We start from the raw sequence: 16,569 nt of genomic DNA, 5'->3' as shown, positions 1-16,569 counted from the left end.
GTGATTCGGCACCGGAGGGGGTTAAGGCAAGGGGATCCTCTGTCCCCCCTCCTGTTTGCTTGCAATGGAGCCGCTCCAGCGCCTCATTGACAATGCGGTGAATTCCGGTATCCTCTCCAGGTTAAGTGGTCGTATCCCCGCCTTTCGCACTTCTCTGTACGCAGACGACGACGCCCTTTTCATCAACCCTGTGCATGAGGAGGTGATGGCGCTCAAGGCAATCCTGGTGAAGTTCGGTGAGGCGACGGGATTGCAGGTCAATTTCCTCAAGAGCTCGGTCATGCCAATTCATGGGGAGAGATTCGACTGCGAGCAGGTCGTTGGGTCTCTAGGGGCTCCGTGCTTGCCGTTCCCCTGCAAATTCCTCGGCCTGCTACTCTCGTTGCGCAAGCTGCGCAAGGTGGACTTTCAGCCCCTGCTAGACAAGCTTCGGGCACGGCTGGCCTTCTGGAAGATCATGATGTTCGCGGCTGCGGGAAGGCTGGTGTTGCTCAACGCGGTCCTGTCGGCGTTTATAGTCTATTGGATGTCAATCCACGCCCTGCCTGCATGGGTGCGCAAGCAGATTGATAAGATCAGGAGGGCATGGCTATGGCGCGGACAGGAAGACTGCCATGGGGGGCATTGCAAGATTGCATGGAGTAACATCTGTCGGCCTAAAGACTTGGGTGGCCTAGGTATCCTCGACCTGGAGCGCTTTGGCGTGGCTCTCCGCCTTCGCTGGCTATGGCTACAGCGGACGGCGCTCGACAGGCCGTGGATCGGGTTGTCGGTGCCCTGTGGCCCGACGGACCACGCGATGTTCGCCGCGGCGACCAAGGTGCGCCTGGGGGATGGGAACCTCACGTCATTTTGGTTTGATAGTTGGATGAATGGCGAGGCGCCATGCTCGGTTGCTCCAGAGATCCTTCTGCTCTCACGGCGTAAATCGAGGACCGTCAGATCGGCGCTCCTCCGAAACTCCTGGGTTCGGGACGTGCAGGGCCGCATCCCGGCGAGGCTTCTGCCAGTGTTCGTTACGCTCTGGACCAAGGTAGCAGCGGCCAGCCAGCTCAGTTCGGGCCAAGATGAGTTCACATGGAAGCTAACGGAGTCTGGGGCATTCACAACGGCGTTCGCGTATCAGTTGCAGTTTCTGGGATCCACGTGCTCACCGATTATGGAGACGGTTTGGAGGGCTTGGGCTCCGGCCAAGATCAAGTTCTTCGCTTGGCTCATGTCCTACAACCGGCTGCTCACTGCGGACCGGCTCATGGCCAGGCAATGGCCGAACTCCTACTTCTGCCAGTTGTGTCGTCGTAACCTCGAGACAACTGGCCATCTCTTCGTGGAATGCCCTTGGGCGCGAGCCCTCTGGGAGGCGGCAGCAGATCGTTTCGCGCTGCCATCGCTCCAACCCTCTCTCTGGCGACAAGAGGGCAACATGGCGGATTGGCTTTCAGGCCTCGGAGGGTCACCGCCGCATGCAAAGCGTGCAAGATCGATCGCTCTGTTGGTGGCCTGGGCTATCTGGCTCGAGCGAAATCGTAGAGTTTTCAGAGATATTGACAGATCGGTGCGGCAAACCCTTGATCTTCTTAGCGAGGAGCTGCTTGTTTGGCAGCTAGCCGGCGGGAGACACCTCATGTCGCGAGAGTAGTCTGGTTTCTGCCTTTCCCTTTTATTTCCTTTTATTTTTATTTTTCTTTTGCGAGCTCGCTCGTGTTTGTACAGTTGGCGCTCTTCCGCCGTTTTCCTCTCATAATGCAATCGCAGCTCACCTGCGTTTCGTCATAGTGCAGTGCTCCACTGTGAAAAAGCAGAAATCCATGGACAGTAGTACGTAGCAGAATCTGCATTAATCCAGGGGCCGGCCCTCGGGTGCGCAGTAAATCCATCGACAGCGCAGTAAACCAGTAGTAATGGGCAACAAGTAGGATAGGATCTGGCTAGTGGGTTCACAGTGCCATGTGGCCGCACAACGGCATGTAAATGTACTGTACTTACCTTTTGCAGCGCAGTAAGCAAGCACGTCCGCTGAAAGTCGAATTCCCATTGGCCGTTGCTCTTGTCTGCTCCACAACTTGGACATCTCCCTTTGGGATTTCATACAGTACCATAAGCGCACTTGCCCTGGGATCCCATTGGAAATGCTTTGTTAATGAAACAGGCCATTACACTACACGAGGAAAAGGTCCCGCCACTTGGTGCCGGTTCGCCGGTAGGACGTCACGCTCCGTGCATCCGATCTAGTAGTAGTGCGTGCGTGCCCACTGCTGACAGATGGAAATACCTGTCGAAAAATTAAGGGACCTCCCTCGCTGCACCTCTCAACAGTCCAATCAGGAATTCGAGAATGTTTTCTTAATTGTTTGTGAAAAACACACCTGCCGATAAATGCAGGGGAGGAGGAGGAGTAGTGCATGACGATAGGAGTGCGCAGGACTGCACAGAAGCGTCACACATCTCAAAGCGGCCTGAGCCTTTCTTTACGCGCAATGATTAGTGGAGCCCCACTCAACTGACAGCTCGCGTATATAACAACGGACTCCAGTGCCCGTTCTTTGACCCGGCCCCTCTCGCGCGCGCAGGCATCTCCCGAGCGCGGCCAGAGAGAAAAATACGCACTCCCACCTAGCAACAACAGCGACGGGAAGAGAGCCTTCTCGATCTATTCCAGTAGCTAGCTATCTCCATCAACGACGCTCCTCGGGCACGCACGGTGTGTGTGTGGTGTGTTGCCGCGGCGCGCGGAATGTTGCCCGGGTGCGGGCTGTTGGATTGCCTCCGCCGCGGCGAGCGCGACACGCATGACGCCGGCCGGACGGACTCCCGCGTCTCGGCCGACCCGGGCGGCGGGTCGGCGTCGTCGGCCGGGAAGAGCGGGCGGGCGAGGCGGCTCGAGTGGGCCGAGGTCGAGTCGGTCACGGGCGGCTTCTCGTCCCGCGTGATCGGCCAGGGCGGCTTCAGCACCGTGTACCTGGCGTCGCTCACCTCCTCCCGCCTCGGCGCCGTCAAGGTGCAGCGGAGCAGCGAGCGCCTCCACCGCGTCTTCCGCCAGGAGCTCGACGTGCTCCTGTCCGTGCGCCATCCCCACATCGTCCGCCTCCTCGGCTACTGCGACGAACGAGGTACACACCCACCACGATCGGTGTCCGTTTCTTGGTCAACCCATCCACATTTCTACGAACGAGGCAATGGAGTTCTGGCTGGAGCGCTGATCTTGATTCTTTCCCGCGTGCAGAGGAGGGCGTCTTGGTGTTCGAGTACGCCCCCAACGGCGACCTGCACGAGAGGCTCCACCGGAGCGGCCAGAAGCGGGCGGCGCTGCCGTGGGCGCGGCGGATGGCCGCCGCGTTCCAGGTGGCGATGGCGCTGGAGTACCTCCACGAGAGCCAGGACCCCGCGGTCATCCACGGCGACGTCAAGGCGTCCAACGTCCTGCTCGACGCCAACATGGACGTCAAGCTCTGCGACTTCGGCTTCGCGCACGTCGGCTTCTCCGCCGCGGTCCTCCCGGCCGCGGCCAGGGCGTCAGCGCGCCACGTCATGGGCTCCCCGGGGTACGTGGACCCGCACTTCCTCCGCTCCGGCGTGGCCACCAAGAAGAGCGACGTGTACAGCTTCGGGGTGCTGCTGCTGGAGCTGGTGACCGGGCGGGAGGCCATCTGCGCGGACACGGGGTGCCGGCTCACGGTCGCCGTGGCGCCCGTGGTCAGCGAGGGGAAGGTGGCCGACGTGGTGGACAGGAGGTTGGGAGACGCGTACGATCGCGAGGAGGCCGTGACCGTGGCGGCGCTCGCGCTGCAGTGCATCAACGTCAGCTCCGGGCTCCGGCCGTCCATGACGGACGTGGTGCGCGTTCTCCAGGAGAAGACGTCGGCGTTGATCTCCGCCGTTGGACCTAAGCCGGCCAGCAAGATGGTGGTTTCGTAAAGGTTTAGTACGTACGTAGGGTGTAAATGCTTAGGTAGGGCACACAACCTTTTCTCACTTTGTTATTTATTGTATAAGTGGATCAGTTAGTAGTTGAACAATCGAGTCCCGTACAATTTTTGTGATGTCATGGATGGGGTTGCAGGCAGGTAGTGGCTCGTTAATCTAATCCGCCTGTAGATCTTACGCAGTTGTTTTTGAGATAATATACATGGAGTACGCGCTTAAGCTAATACAAACACGCATGTGATCTTCCGGGTACTTTGAGACGAGTTTACTGCTGAGGAAATCAAAGCCGATCTTCAACGGATCCCGCCATTCGCTGCGCTTAGCGAATGCATGTGATCCACCATGGTCAGAAATGTTGTTTACTCATCTTTGGAGCTTTGGATGCACGTCCATGCATGCACTCCCCTCGTCCCCCGCTGATCTAAGAGCATCTACGGCCACGATGGTCAAATCCAGTCCCTCAAACGCCTGCAGACGCGTCTGGGTGCGTCTGTGGACATTGATTAGGCACGCCTTATTTGTTGGCTTGTACACCCGCGTCCTTCATATCTGAAACTTCAAAATCATACAAAGCATGCAACACTAGGAAAAAAAGATCATCACATGCAATCCATTAGATCACCATTTCATCGCAGGACAAAAGGAGCATAGTTAGTTGGAGCTCAATGGCGAACAATGCAAATTCATACTAAAAACTAATTAAAATATAAGCACAAGGGCGAAGGGTGGAGGAAATCACCATTTCCAAGCCGAAATCTTCCCCTTCCGGTCATTGGCGCGGCTGTGCCCCTCCTTCACGTTGGCGTCGGTGTGAGGAGGCACGTTGTCGTCGAAGCTGGAGGTGGAGCCGTCCATTATATCCGAGTCGGGGCTGCACCTCATGCCCTACAGCCTGCGGAGCAGGCAGTCCTGCTCCTTCGCATGGCGGGCCGCCTTCGCCTTCGCCGCCGCCTCCTTGGTTGCCTCGCGCTCCGACAACTCGATGGCGAGTCGGAGCGCCTTGTCATTTTTACGGCGGAGGCGCCACGCATCCGTCTCCACCGTCGTGAGAGAGCGGCGGAGGACAGACACGAGGAGCGCTGCCTCGGGATCGACTAGCGCGCTCGCGCGTGGACATCGACTCGGACGCCGCTGCCCTCTGCCTAGCCCGCCGCCGCTCGCGCCGGGCTGTTGTGCCTCCGACTCGGGCATCCGAGTGTGCACCGGCCCCGGCGCAGGTATGAGGACCCGGCGGTGGCCGGGTACCACCTCTGGAGCAGAGGGTGGTGGTGGTGGTGGACGGCGTACCTGGAGGGTGTAGCAGAGTGGCCGGAGCTACGTGTTGTGCGGGATGGGCCGGAGACGTCGCCGACGCTGTGTCGACGGGCGTCAGGCAGAAACGAAGTGGATCCGCCGCTGCCAGATCTGCCTTGGACGACGATCGAACACCTCAATGTGATGCGGAGGGCGACCTTCTCCACTTCGTTGGGCTCCGCTTCACACAGAAGGCTAGCCCAGTCGTCGTCGGAGCCGGAGTCCCCACCGGAGGCAGCGCTCCTTCGGCCGCCAACCATCAGATGCGTTTGGAGGCACAACACAACAAACTTCCCTCACATCTCTTGTTTTTTTTTCTTGTTGCTCATGAACCTTGAACTTGTGGTTGATGGTATGCTTTATAATATAAAATGAAGGACAACCCTTCTTCGTTAATCGGATGCGTTTGGAGGGGATCGAAAGTGGAGCGGACGGAGATGAGAGGGAAGTGGAGTTCGGGTTGACTGCGGTCTAGGGTTTTCCTGATGGGGATATTTGTGGGGCAGGCGTGGGGTAGGCTGGGCCAAGCCGACGTGACGAGCACGCCCGGGCGTCCCATATCCACCTCATATTTGGGCTAGATATAAGTGGTGTCGGACTGACGTTTAAGACCCGTTTGAGGCTCTCGGATGGGTTAATTTTTTGTGACCGGTCAGTCCGTCCGGATGTTTGAGACGGATTTAGAGCGCCCGATTGTATATGCTCTAATGACATGTATCATCTCGCTGTTTGACGCCATGTCACCACTTCATTCGTCGTGACCAAGTGGTCAACTTGGTAAGCTATCAACAAAAATATTGCAATCACTTCATTCGTCGTGGCAGCAGAGTCATTTCGTGTTTCTCCACGGTGGTTCAGTTTATTATTTCTGCTTGCAGGGCCGGCCCTGGGGGGGGGGGGGCCGAGTATGTATTTTGTTGCACTAGGCCTATTTTTTGTGTCTGAAGTAAAAAAAGATCTGGTGCGGCTGGCCCATCGTTAAGTAGTTGCGGCTATCGATGGAGCGCCAGATTACGATCGCCATAACTCACGCATCGACTGTGGGGATCCAGGAACCTACGCATGCAGCACCATCACGCACGCAGCAGCGATTGCCTTCCCCCCCCCCCCTCACGCCCAGATCATCATGGCAGATGAACCAGGAGAGCTCCCTCAAGGATCGGACGAGGCTCGGATCTAACGAACGCGGTGCGCGCCGGATCGGAGATCAGCGGCGGACCGGTGCTGTTGTTTGTAGTTTATAGAGGTGAGTATTGCCGGCCGGTCTACATCTAACACTGTTGGTATAATTAATCTTTCTGGTTCTGCAGTTTAATATTGATATTCATGTGGTGGTATAGATCTTAAAGGATCAAGCGAAGAACAAGGTTCTGGATGCTGGCGGTTGATTTATATATGAACTGAGCAATGACGGCACAATTGGGTAATTAACTCTTAATTTAGTCATTTGCACAAGCCGCTAGGTGGGAGTAACTTAATTTGCACTATCTCGCAACACTATAGATTTAATTTTTAAGGATATGAAGGTATTTAATTTGTGAAGATATGAAGGAATATTTTCTATATCACTCGTATGAATTTTCCTCATCTATCAAATTTCTCAGATACTCCTATTTGTAGTAATAGTCTTACCATATAGTCATTTTAAGAAGTCAAATTGTGAACCCAACTATGCATTTTGGATGCAAATTGTTTTAAGATTTTTCGTACAATAGTATACTCCTGCGGTGGTTGTATAGTTCAAGCATGACATTAAACAAGACATTGCAACACACATTGTTGTCTACTTTCTCCATAGCGCATTATTTCGATGCTTATGTTAAGGGCCTCCAGTTTTTATTTCGCCCCGGGCCTCCTGAAATGTCAGGACCGGCCCTGTCTGCTTGGATGATTTCAAGCAGGAGTGTGAGCAAATGAGCAACGCAGGCGCACGAGTGTGCGCGCGGCTCTCATGCCGTGGATGTGTGGATTATAAAAGGGGAGAGGCGTGTAAAGCGCCGAGGCACGAAAATGACCAAGTCACACGAAAATTCGTGGATCGGTTGCTGCGGTTGACGGACACCCTAACCGACAGCCTAATGACGGCCTGGATCGGAATTAACAACGGTTGCACAAGTTATCCACGATTGAAGCCTTCGATCGAGAACAACTACGGGAAGGCGTACTAAATGTGCCGTGCGTAACAGTTCACAAACTGCCCTGGTCGATCGGTCACCTGCTGGAGAGGCGAGTTAGGTCGCATTCATACTTAAAGTGCTGGTTGCAACGCATGATGGAGATGCGTATGCGTTGCATCAACTTTGGTGAGGAGTTCAATGTGAGGGTATGTGCAACTAACTCTTGGCTAATCAGCTTGCTTTTGCGATACGAAAGATCAATTCCGCCGTTTGTTTTCACGTGCTAATCAGTTTGTGATTTTATAATTCGAAGCACGAGAAATATACCGAGTGAAGCGAACGTGTGGCTGGTGTGTTCTGCACCCTACGATTCACAGCGGGAGCGCTGCTAATGCTGATGCGTCCATGCATTCACACAGACGCCACGCTCTAGCCGTCGTCGCGCACTGTTGAGTATTATGTTGAGTATTATGTTTAGTTAGAAAATACTACCTTCGTGCTGGTTTTTTTCAAAAAGAAAGAATACCTCCGGCCTTTGCACCTCTGGATATACACGGCCATCTTCATTCTGATTTATTGGTCCTCATTATATTGTGTGCTAAATTTTAATCATAAATTTAATTAACAAAATATTAATACATGTCATAAAAAATCATTCATGTATCATTGAAAACTATGTTCAAATATCAATCCAACGATTGCATCGACCCACGCTCCACCGTCCATCGAGGCATAGCGACATGGCTCGCGGTCCCCACCGTCGCTTTGAGGTCTTCCCATCGGCGCCCCGATCCACCAGCTGCCGCCGCGTCGCCCCTTCGGGCCATAGCGTCGTGGCCAGTGATCCACTCCGCCATCCCAGCGTGTCGACTTTACGTGGTATGAGCCACGCCGCATGTCCACCCCCTTCGTCTTCGTTCAGTGCCAACTTGTCGCCAGCGTCGCCGTTATCTTTCCCGACCACTTCGTCTACTCCGACCACCGTTCGCGACATCTGCCCCTCGCCGCTTGGCACCAAAACCATCGTCGAGTTCTTCTCTGCTAGCCCCTTCGACTCCTTGACATGGCGTACAGTTCGTGCAGGTCCCTCGTCTACGCATGCTCGGTGCTGGCAACACCGACGCGTGCTTTCGTGCACGACATGTCCCCGGGCCTGGCAAGCCTGGAGCGGCGCTTCGTCAACTTCGTCTTCGTCTGTCTACGCATGTCTGGTGCTGACAACACCGATGCGTGCCTTCGTCCATGATGTGTCCTCGGGCTTAACAAACCCAGTGTGACGCGTCGTCAACAACGTCTTCTTCCCGACGCACTACTACTTCGACATCACTACGCCCATGACTAACTCGGCACCTCCTTACGTCCGCGGCTCCACGGCGACTTCCTCGACACCGGCTACCCGACTCGACATCGACCACGGCGTACTACACGCGACTACCTCGACCACGGCTACACCACCCACGCTCTCAGCTACCTCGACAAATGTCATAAAGGGCTACCGCCTTGCTTGAGCAGCGACGTCGGTTTCCACCACAGCCACGCCTTCGGCGATGCATCGACCGTTATAACTGTGGGGGGTGTCCGTCGGCTTGCCTTCGAATTCTTCTCCAGTCTCACCGTCTGTGTTGCTACCGTTGTGACCGCGGGGGATGTTGAGTATTATGTTTCGTTAGGAAATACAAGATAGACTAGGATTTGTTTTGACTTGTCTTGTACTCCAAATTGATCATTGTAGTCCTATATATATACACAAGGCTCAAGCAGTAAACATCAATCACACCAACGCTGGTCGCGCCTGGTAGCGGTTTTTTAATAAGAGAGAGAAAGGTCTTCAAGAAATTAATTTATGGTTTGCCTAAACTGAAAGAGTCTTGGACATTATACAGCGCAGCAGTTGGGCATACCGTGACACGGACATGTGCCGTCTAGTACACCGCGTGGCGCGTTTGTACATCCTGCCTTCTGCGAGGCCAGCCAGACCGGAACTTGTAGTATAGGGTACTCGACGACAGCTGGGTTTCTGAACGGCAAAGCTGTTGAAATTCAGCATATTTCTCGCTCACAAGTCGCAAAACCACATGCAGATCAGATCGCTTCGCGCACAAAAGTCTCCCTTCTCGCTGTTCGTCCGTGCCGAGTTAGCGCGAAAACAAATGCTCGCAACGTGATCTGGGAGCAGGCATTATGCCTGGCGCTAGTAGCAGCATTTGGGCTAGCTGTTGTTGCTTGGTGCGGCCTGAAACCCTCATTTTTCTACGGTTGGCCCCTGGACATGGCGCATGTGAGATTTGGGAGCTATCGATCACTTGTGTTCTTGGTCAGTTTAAGGAGCAGCTGCTAGCGTGCTGCATTATTGGAAATATTGTTGAATGCTCAAGGGGCCGGGCTGCCCGGATCCAGTCTCAACTTGTTTATTTGTACCCATAAGAAATGGTAGATCAAAACTCTGCTGTTAAACGTGGTTTAGCCGGCATCGGTATTGTGGCGGTGGCATATGTCATAGTTCTGGAGGACGTTTTCGCGAATCAAAATTTTCCAGTAGCTATATGGAGTATTATTTGACATCAAATCATTGAGTAATCTTAACTCAACATAATTGAGCAACAGCAAACTGGGCCTTACTTAGTAAGAAGTTCTAGTTTAGTTTCAAAGGTTTCTCGTTCTTCTAGGCAAACACCTAAGGGTGTTCTCCTGAATCGTAGTATTAAATTGTCAAATCTTCGAGGAATCACAACACTCAACGGAAAACAGGTTACACACTCACACAATCCAATTTTGCAATCGAACACAAATATATAGGGTACGTAGCATTTATGTGGTTTGCAGTCCATTTGCTTTTGTTCATCTAGCGCAGCTTCTCTTGGCTATTTGCTCGTGGTCTCTTTCTCCGAGTTGTTTCTTCCATCATCTCCTCAGGCCGAGCAGTCCAAGGAGTAGAAGTATGTAGTTCGTGTTGAAAACATGTCTCAACATCCTGATTTTACTGTCGTCCCATGGCGGGTATCTGAACATGAACTCGATTAGGAAGCTTCTCTTGAACACTGCCTTTTTGTTACTGAAAAGCTCAAAGCTGTATTTGCCATGGTACTGTCCGAACCCGCTTTGCCCAACGCCACCGAACGGGAGGCCTTCTACTGCGTACTGCAACAACATACTAGTCAAGATTAGGTCAATCTCAACAGTAAAAAGAATGAGAACACTTCAAAGATTTATGCTGCGAAAACGCGTGTAGTTTGGAGGAATGAGGTGGATAAGTTTGCATGCCTGCACAATTGCGTCGTTGAATGTGATACTTCCAGATGATGTTTCATCTATAATCCGGTGTTTTAGCTTCTCGTTTTTGGTGAAAGCATAGATTGCCAATGGTTTTGGCATTGATGTGACAAACTTAATAGTATCTTCGATCTTCTTTACCTGAAAGCCCACATGTACATACACCATCAACTTAGTATTCCCTTCGTTCACTTTTGTAAGACCTTTTAGACATTTAAGACATCATCTAAAACAGTTCAATTTCAGCTGTCCTAAACGACTTACAAAAGTGAACAGAGGGAGTATTATAATCTGTCACATAATATTTGTCCATTCGGCATACCGTGATGATAGGGAGCAGTGGGCCGAATATCTCCTCAGTCATGATGTCAGAATCGAGTGGAGGGTTTAACAGTATGGTGGGTTCAATTGTCCTGCGCCATAGGCATAGTGGCATGAGGCACCAATTTTATCCATTTATTTTGTACATGATATATCCATAAGAAGGATGTGGACAAATGGAGGTGAACTTACAAGGTCTTTTCGTTTACTGATCCCCCGTGCACCACTGAACATGCCACCCTATCATCATCCAAAAAGTTGCTTAACCTCCGGAAGTGCCTTGCGTTCAAGATCCTGGCCATGCACTCTGGTGTAGTGGTAAATCTCTTGACCGTTGATTTCAGTAGCTCAATCTTCAAAGAGACAAAAATTACTGCATGCTCAAGAAGCAGTCGGAAGATATATGTAGTGTATATGCCATGAGCTTGTATAGTATTGTAGTTAACTGGATATTAGAGTGGACCATACCAGAATAGGAGCAAATTTCTCCTCTACCAGGATGTAGTCAATGGCAACACATGCTTGGCCGGCACATACTGACCATTTCGCTCCCGCTATTCGATTCACTGCAATCTGTATAACCCGCACATGGGGTATATAGTTAGTTCGTCATTCATTGTGACTTGTTGCAATTAAAAACATGACAAATCCCTAAGAATTACCTGCCTATCTCTCTTACTATCGAGCTGATCAACAATGCACGGACATTTCGACCCAAGTTCAAGCGCAACAGGGGTCAAGTGCTTTGCTGCTTTCGTCAAAATAAGACGCCCTACATTGGCGCTTCCTGAATAACACAAAGATCATATACATACACGTAAGAACAATAATTTGATGGGATCTTGTCTATAATGACTGCTTTTGTGAAGAAGCAAGGTGAATTTTCAAGTTTGTTGTTACCGGTGAAAAGAACTTTGTCCCATCTGTGTTCCATGAGTTGTTCTCCAACTTCCGGTCCACCTAAGATGACCTTCACAGCCTTAGGATCGAGGTACCTTGGTATATTGGCAGCAAGGAATGCGGCGGTGGACGGAGCAAGCTCGGAGGGCTTTACAACCACAACATTGCCAGCTGCTAGTGCGCCAGAGATTGGCTCCAAAGCCAAACCTGCATTACAACACAACAACATACCCACATTATGTAACTATCCCTTTGCTCAAAATGGAGACAAGGTAAGGACTAATTGTGCAAAGCATGTACCCAAGAGTGTGACATACACGCTTCAAGTTTCAACCATGATCGTTAACATCACATGAATATAGTTAGATTCTCCATGAGTAAACATCAATGCGGTGTTATATTTCGGGCAGATTCTTGATGACATGGACTTGAATTCCGCATACATTCCAACGGAGAAACTATTTTGCTTCCCACAACTATTGTTAGTAAAAATAATCGACATCTCTTTGATTTAATGAATACCGGGAACACATCACCACTTAAAGCATTCATAAAAACAATGAAAGGAAAAAAAATGCATGTTGTCGTGACTACTCAAGTCATATATGACTGGATTTATGCCCAATTGAGTTTGATTACACCATGGAAAAATGGATCATTTCCAAAAAAAATGTGTGGAAGGAGTATTTCCTTTGTGATAAGGACATCGACACTACGGTTACACCCACTTTCCTATAACTATGCTTGCTAGAGTACCTAAATACAAAAACCACATAAGAGAAATTGCACACCACAACTCATGTACCAAGTACTTCCGTTTCTAGGAATTATTCATATTTTTCATGAATTGGTGTTATGACAACATGTATGCCATATCCTTATGTTTGGCACTATCGTACATTCCTTAGGAGTACTAATGGCTTACTAAAGAGTTTCATAACCTCCAGGATCCCGCCAACCGCGAAGACGCACCGTCGGCTGTGGATACAAGCTTGCAGCGTGAGCCGTGTCAGGCAGGAGAACAACGGGAACCCGGCGGTGAAGAACCCGTCCCTGGTTGTGCAGATGCAGGTGCGTGGTGTCAGCGGGCCCATTAACCCATAACCCCCCGCGTCGCCCCCGCTCGGGCGACTCGGGCGGGACGCAACCCTAGCCGCCGGGGCTCCCCGTCCTTCTTCCCCTTCCTCCGCCGTCGCCGGAGGACGCCGCCGGCCTATGGCCCGGGGGCTGACGGCAGTGGCGGGGGCCTTCCCTCTCTCCGGCGCCATGGGGGCGGTGCGGAGCCCTGCGGTGTGTGGAGGCACGGCCGATCTGGCCTTGGTGGCGCGGCGAGCCTGCCTTCCGGCGGCGGCGCGGTGGCCGCCTCGGCCTAGGGCGGATGGTGGCGGGTGCGGCGGCTGGCCCTACTTCGGGCAGCGGCGGCGGCCGGGTCGGCGGCAATGGACCATCCAACCTCGGTTCGGCAGTGGCGGCATGAAGGGCCTGGTAGTTGGGTCAGCGCCATGTGTGGTTTGCCCTCCGGACAAATCTGATCTGGCCGGTGCGATCTGCTCAATGTGCGGCGGCTCAGATCGGCGGCGACCCGTGCACACGATGCTTGATGGAGGTTCCTTGAGCGGATCCGGGTGAAAACCTAGTTCTCGGCTTGATGCCAAGACCGGCGTTGGCGGCACTCTTTTGTGTCATTACCTTCTTGAAGGCATCGCCGTGGAGAAGCTTCAGACTTCTATCCGCTACCTCCGGGGGAAACCCTAAATCAGTAGATCAGATGACGGCGGCGCGTTGGTGTCGTTTCCTCCTTGGGGGCGACATTCTTGGAGGCGTACACGGGTTCGAGGGACCAGTGGGCAGCTTGGTGGAGCGGTGCTTCATCCTGCACATTGATGACGGCGGATCTCGGCGGCGTGGTGCAGTGGAGACTTGGCGCCCGATGCGCGGTGCTGGACTCGCGCAGGAGGGGGTTGCTGTCTGGCGTCATGGTGGCGTCGATGGCAGAGTGGCCTGACAAGGTAGAAGCCTCAATATCTGCTCTGAAGACGGACCGGTGGAAGATGGCGGCGACGACACATGTGAGTGTGTCTGACCAGTTCATGCCCCAGACCCAGTATGTGGCTCGGTTGGGGCTTCTGGCTTTTGATGATAGGCTTAGGTGAGTGGACTGGGTATTTGGCCCAGCTAGCGCCCCTTCATCATATGGATAGGAATAGTGGCATATGATGCTAAGATGGCGGATTCAGGCATATTGTTGTAATACTTTGTAAGGTCCTCGAGAATAATCAATAAAGTGGCCGCATGCATCTCCCGGATGCAGAGGCCGGGGGTCATCTTCCTTTTCTTAAAAAAAAAATAACTTTTCGTTGTATTTGAGTAGTTCCATTGCCATATTAATGTAAGTTTTAATTTCTCTAGAAAAATGCGACTTTCAGGTTAGATGCAATGTTGTGTTAAAAAATGGTTAAATGCAATGCATGGTGTGAGGTCTGGACTGAGGATCAATAGACATCTTGAGTAGTAGTCAGGTTGTGAAATAAATTACCATGATGGCTCTAGTTAAAGAGGAAACCACAAAATACATTGTAACGCATGTTTACATTTTTCATACACATTGTACAATTTTCATATACATCAAGAGCATTTTGTTATACACTTTAAACATTTTTAAATATATGTTGATGCCTATTTTTTCATACATTTTCGGTACACATAAAACATTTTTATAGATGTTTAACATTTTTCCAAATATCTTTTTTTGAAAAAATCAATTCCTTGTTAAACATTTTTCACATATATGTTGAACTATTTTTCAAATGATACAAAACATTTTTTAAACTATGTGAACATTTCTCACATTGTATAAATTTGTTTAAATGGCTGAAAAATATTTTTGAAAAGCGTGAATATTTTTCAAAATGTATCATACAATATTTTGAATGGCAAAAAACAGTTTTCCTGAATTACACGAACAATTATTTTACAGTATACAATTTTGTCTAAAAATATCACATACATTATTTTAGAGACATGAACATTCTTTAAGTGCCACTAACATTTATTTTATTGCTATCAATATTTTTGAGATTTACGCTAACAAAAAATTACACTGTGTTAACATTTTTTCAGATTCACAGTGAACATTTCTATAAAGTTTAAGTACATTAAGAGTTTTGAAATATATGTATTTTTTTCCAAAGTAGAAAAAAATAGAAAGCAAAAAAACTCAATGAAGAAAGCACACAGAAACTACGTGTACGTACATGATTATGGACTGGCCCATATAGAGCGTCCTTGAGGAGAGACTAGCTTATGTCTTGCTGCGGACGAGACACAACCGTGCCCTGCTATGATGATCCTCCATTTCTTAGAGGGGGGCGCAGCCGATCCAACTATGCACCGACATGCTACACGGTACTTCAACTTTATTTCTTTTATTGGTCTATATATATACATATAGTAGTAATCCAATGGTATTTTTTATTTGCACCAGTATAGCCTAAATTGAAATGAACATAAATGAGATTCGTACTCAGTCAGAGAATGCTACCCATGTTGATGTAGCTACTTAGATGTGTATTGCAGTAAAGTCCCCAACTTTGGGTTTAACGACTAATATCCGTAGTGCACTTCCCCGCAAAAAATAAATATAGTCATGGTGCACACGTCGCAATTAGGAAACGAGAAAGAAAAGACAGCGCTTGTGTGGCTAGAGCAAAGAAGTCGGCGTCACCTAGTGGCAAATTCCAGCAGGAGAAGACGAGCACGACGCCGAGCGGCTCGGGCACCACCAGCGCGGTCGCCGGGAAAGAAACCAGCGGCGCCTGGGTCTACAATCAAAACAACAAGTCATGGCCTCTACAATCAAAACCAGCAGCCTGCTTACTTACTGATCAGGTTTTTCAGCGGCACCATGTGACACATGTGATAAGTAATCCAAACTTTTTTAAAAAAAATCAGCGGCTGTGGCGGGAGCTTGCCTTCTCGGGGGCCGCCCATCCCTCGAGGTTTCTTAGCGTGTGATTGACGGACTTGACAAGAGCCCCGATCTGAAGACGGTGAAAGACAGAGGAAATTTACCAAATGGACGCAAGACAACCAACTTCACACAGACGCACTGAAACTGAAACTGAAACTCATGGCCAGCATGCCATGGATACAGACAGATTGCACCTGTACGGCTGTACGTACCTCGTCCCTGTAGGATTCGGCGCGGTGCTTGCCGAGGTCGTCGTGGAGCGCGTCGAAGATGTCCTCCTCCTTCTCCTCCAGGAGCCGGAGGAGCCCCTTGAGCTGCGCCCGCCTCCAGGCGAGGTCCTTGGTCCGGCCGCTCTCGTACGCCTCCTGCAGGCCGTTCAGCAGGCCGCCGAAGCCATGCTGGGGATTCTCGTGCAGGCTTCCCATGGAGACGAGAGGCGGGTGAGGTATGGCTCACGAAGTGCACGCTCGCCGGTTGATGGCCGCGGTGTCGAGATGCTCTTAGGTTGTGGAATGAAGCGCGCCCCGGACGTTGTGTTAAATAGCGTGGAGTAAGCCCCAACTAAATAGAAAACGAAAAATGCCTGTACGCCTGACCGTGTGGTTGAAATGTGGCGGGCCGTTCATCAATGCGGTGGTTTATTGTCACCGTAGGCACAGTTGGATTTGCGGGGGCTGTGCGTGACAAGGTGGCCGTTAGCTTGCCTGTCCAAATTAGACATAACGTGTGCATTACTGCTGTACTAAATTGTTGTGGTGATCGTTGGTTTACTGA

The 16,569-nt window shown here is 51.0% G+C and overlaps 2 protein-coding genes across 2 annotated transcripts; one reads left to right on the top strand and one right to left on the bottom strand.

Moving 5' to 3' along the window:
- The first annotated feature begins 2,535 nt into the window (after positions 1 to 2,535).
- LOC125512207 (salt tolerance receptor-like cytoplasmic kinase 1) lies at positions 2,536 to 4,148 on the top strand. The gene is made up of 2 exons (XM_048677290.1): positions 2,536 to 3,110; positions 3,224 to 4,148. Exons 1-2 carry the CDS (start codon positions 2,735 to 2,737, stop codon positions 3,913 to 3,915), a joined length of 1,068 nt encoding a protein of 355 aa, XP_048533247.1. The 5' UTR covers positions 2,536 to 2,734; the 3' UTR covers positions 3,916 to 4,148.
- A 5,822-nt stretch (positions 4,149 to 9,970) lies between these two features.
- Positions 9,971 to 16,337, bottom strand: LOC125513907 (aldehyde dehydrogenase family 3 member F1-like). The gene is made up of 10 exons (XM_048679118.1): positions 16,008 to 16,337; positions 15,797 to 15,865; positions 15,550 to 15,646; positions 11,826 to 12,032; positions 11,588 to 11,712; positions 11,394 to 11,498; positions 11,118 to 11,278; positions 10,927 to 11,017; positions 10,596 to 10,745; positions 9,971 to 10,472 (listed from the first exon to the last, which is right to left on the bottom strand). Exons 1-10 carry the CDS (start codon positions 16,218 to 16,220, stop codon positions 10,236 to 10,238), a joined length of 1,455 nt encoding a protein of 484 aa, XP_048535075.1. The 5' UTR covers positions 16,221 to 16,337; the 3' UTR covers positions 9,971 to 10,235.
- Positions 16,338 to 16,569: the final 232 nt, after the last annotated feature.

Source organism: Triticum urartu, chromosome 6 (genome assembly GCF_003073215.2).
Source record: "Triticum urartu cultivar G1812 chromosome 6, Tu2.1, whole genome shotgun sequence".
Lineage (NCBI taxonomy): Eukaryota > Viridiplantae > Streptophyta > Magnoliopsida > Poales > Poaceae > Triticum > Triticum urartu.
Note: the sequence above shows the minus strand (reverse complement) of the source record. Positions and strands in the feature narration are given on the sequence as shown.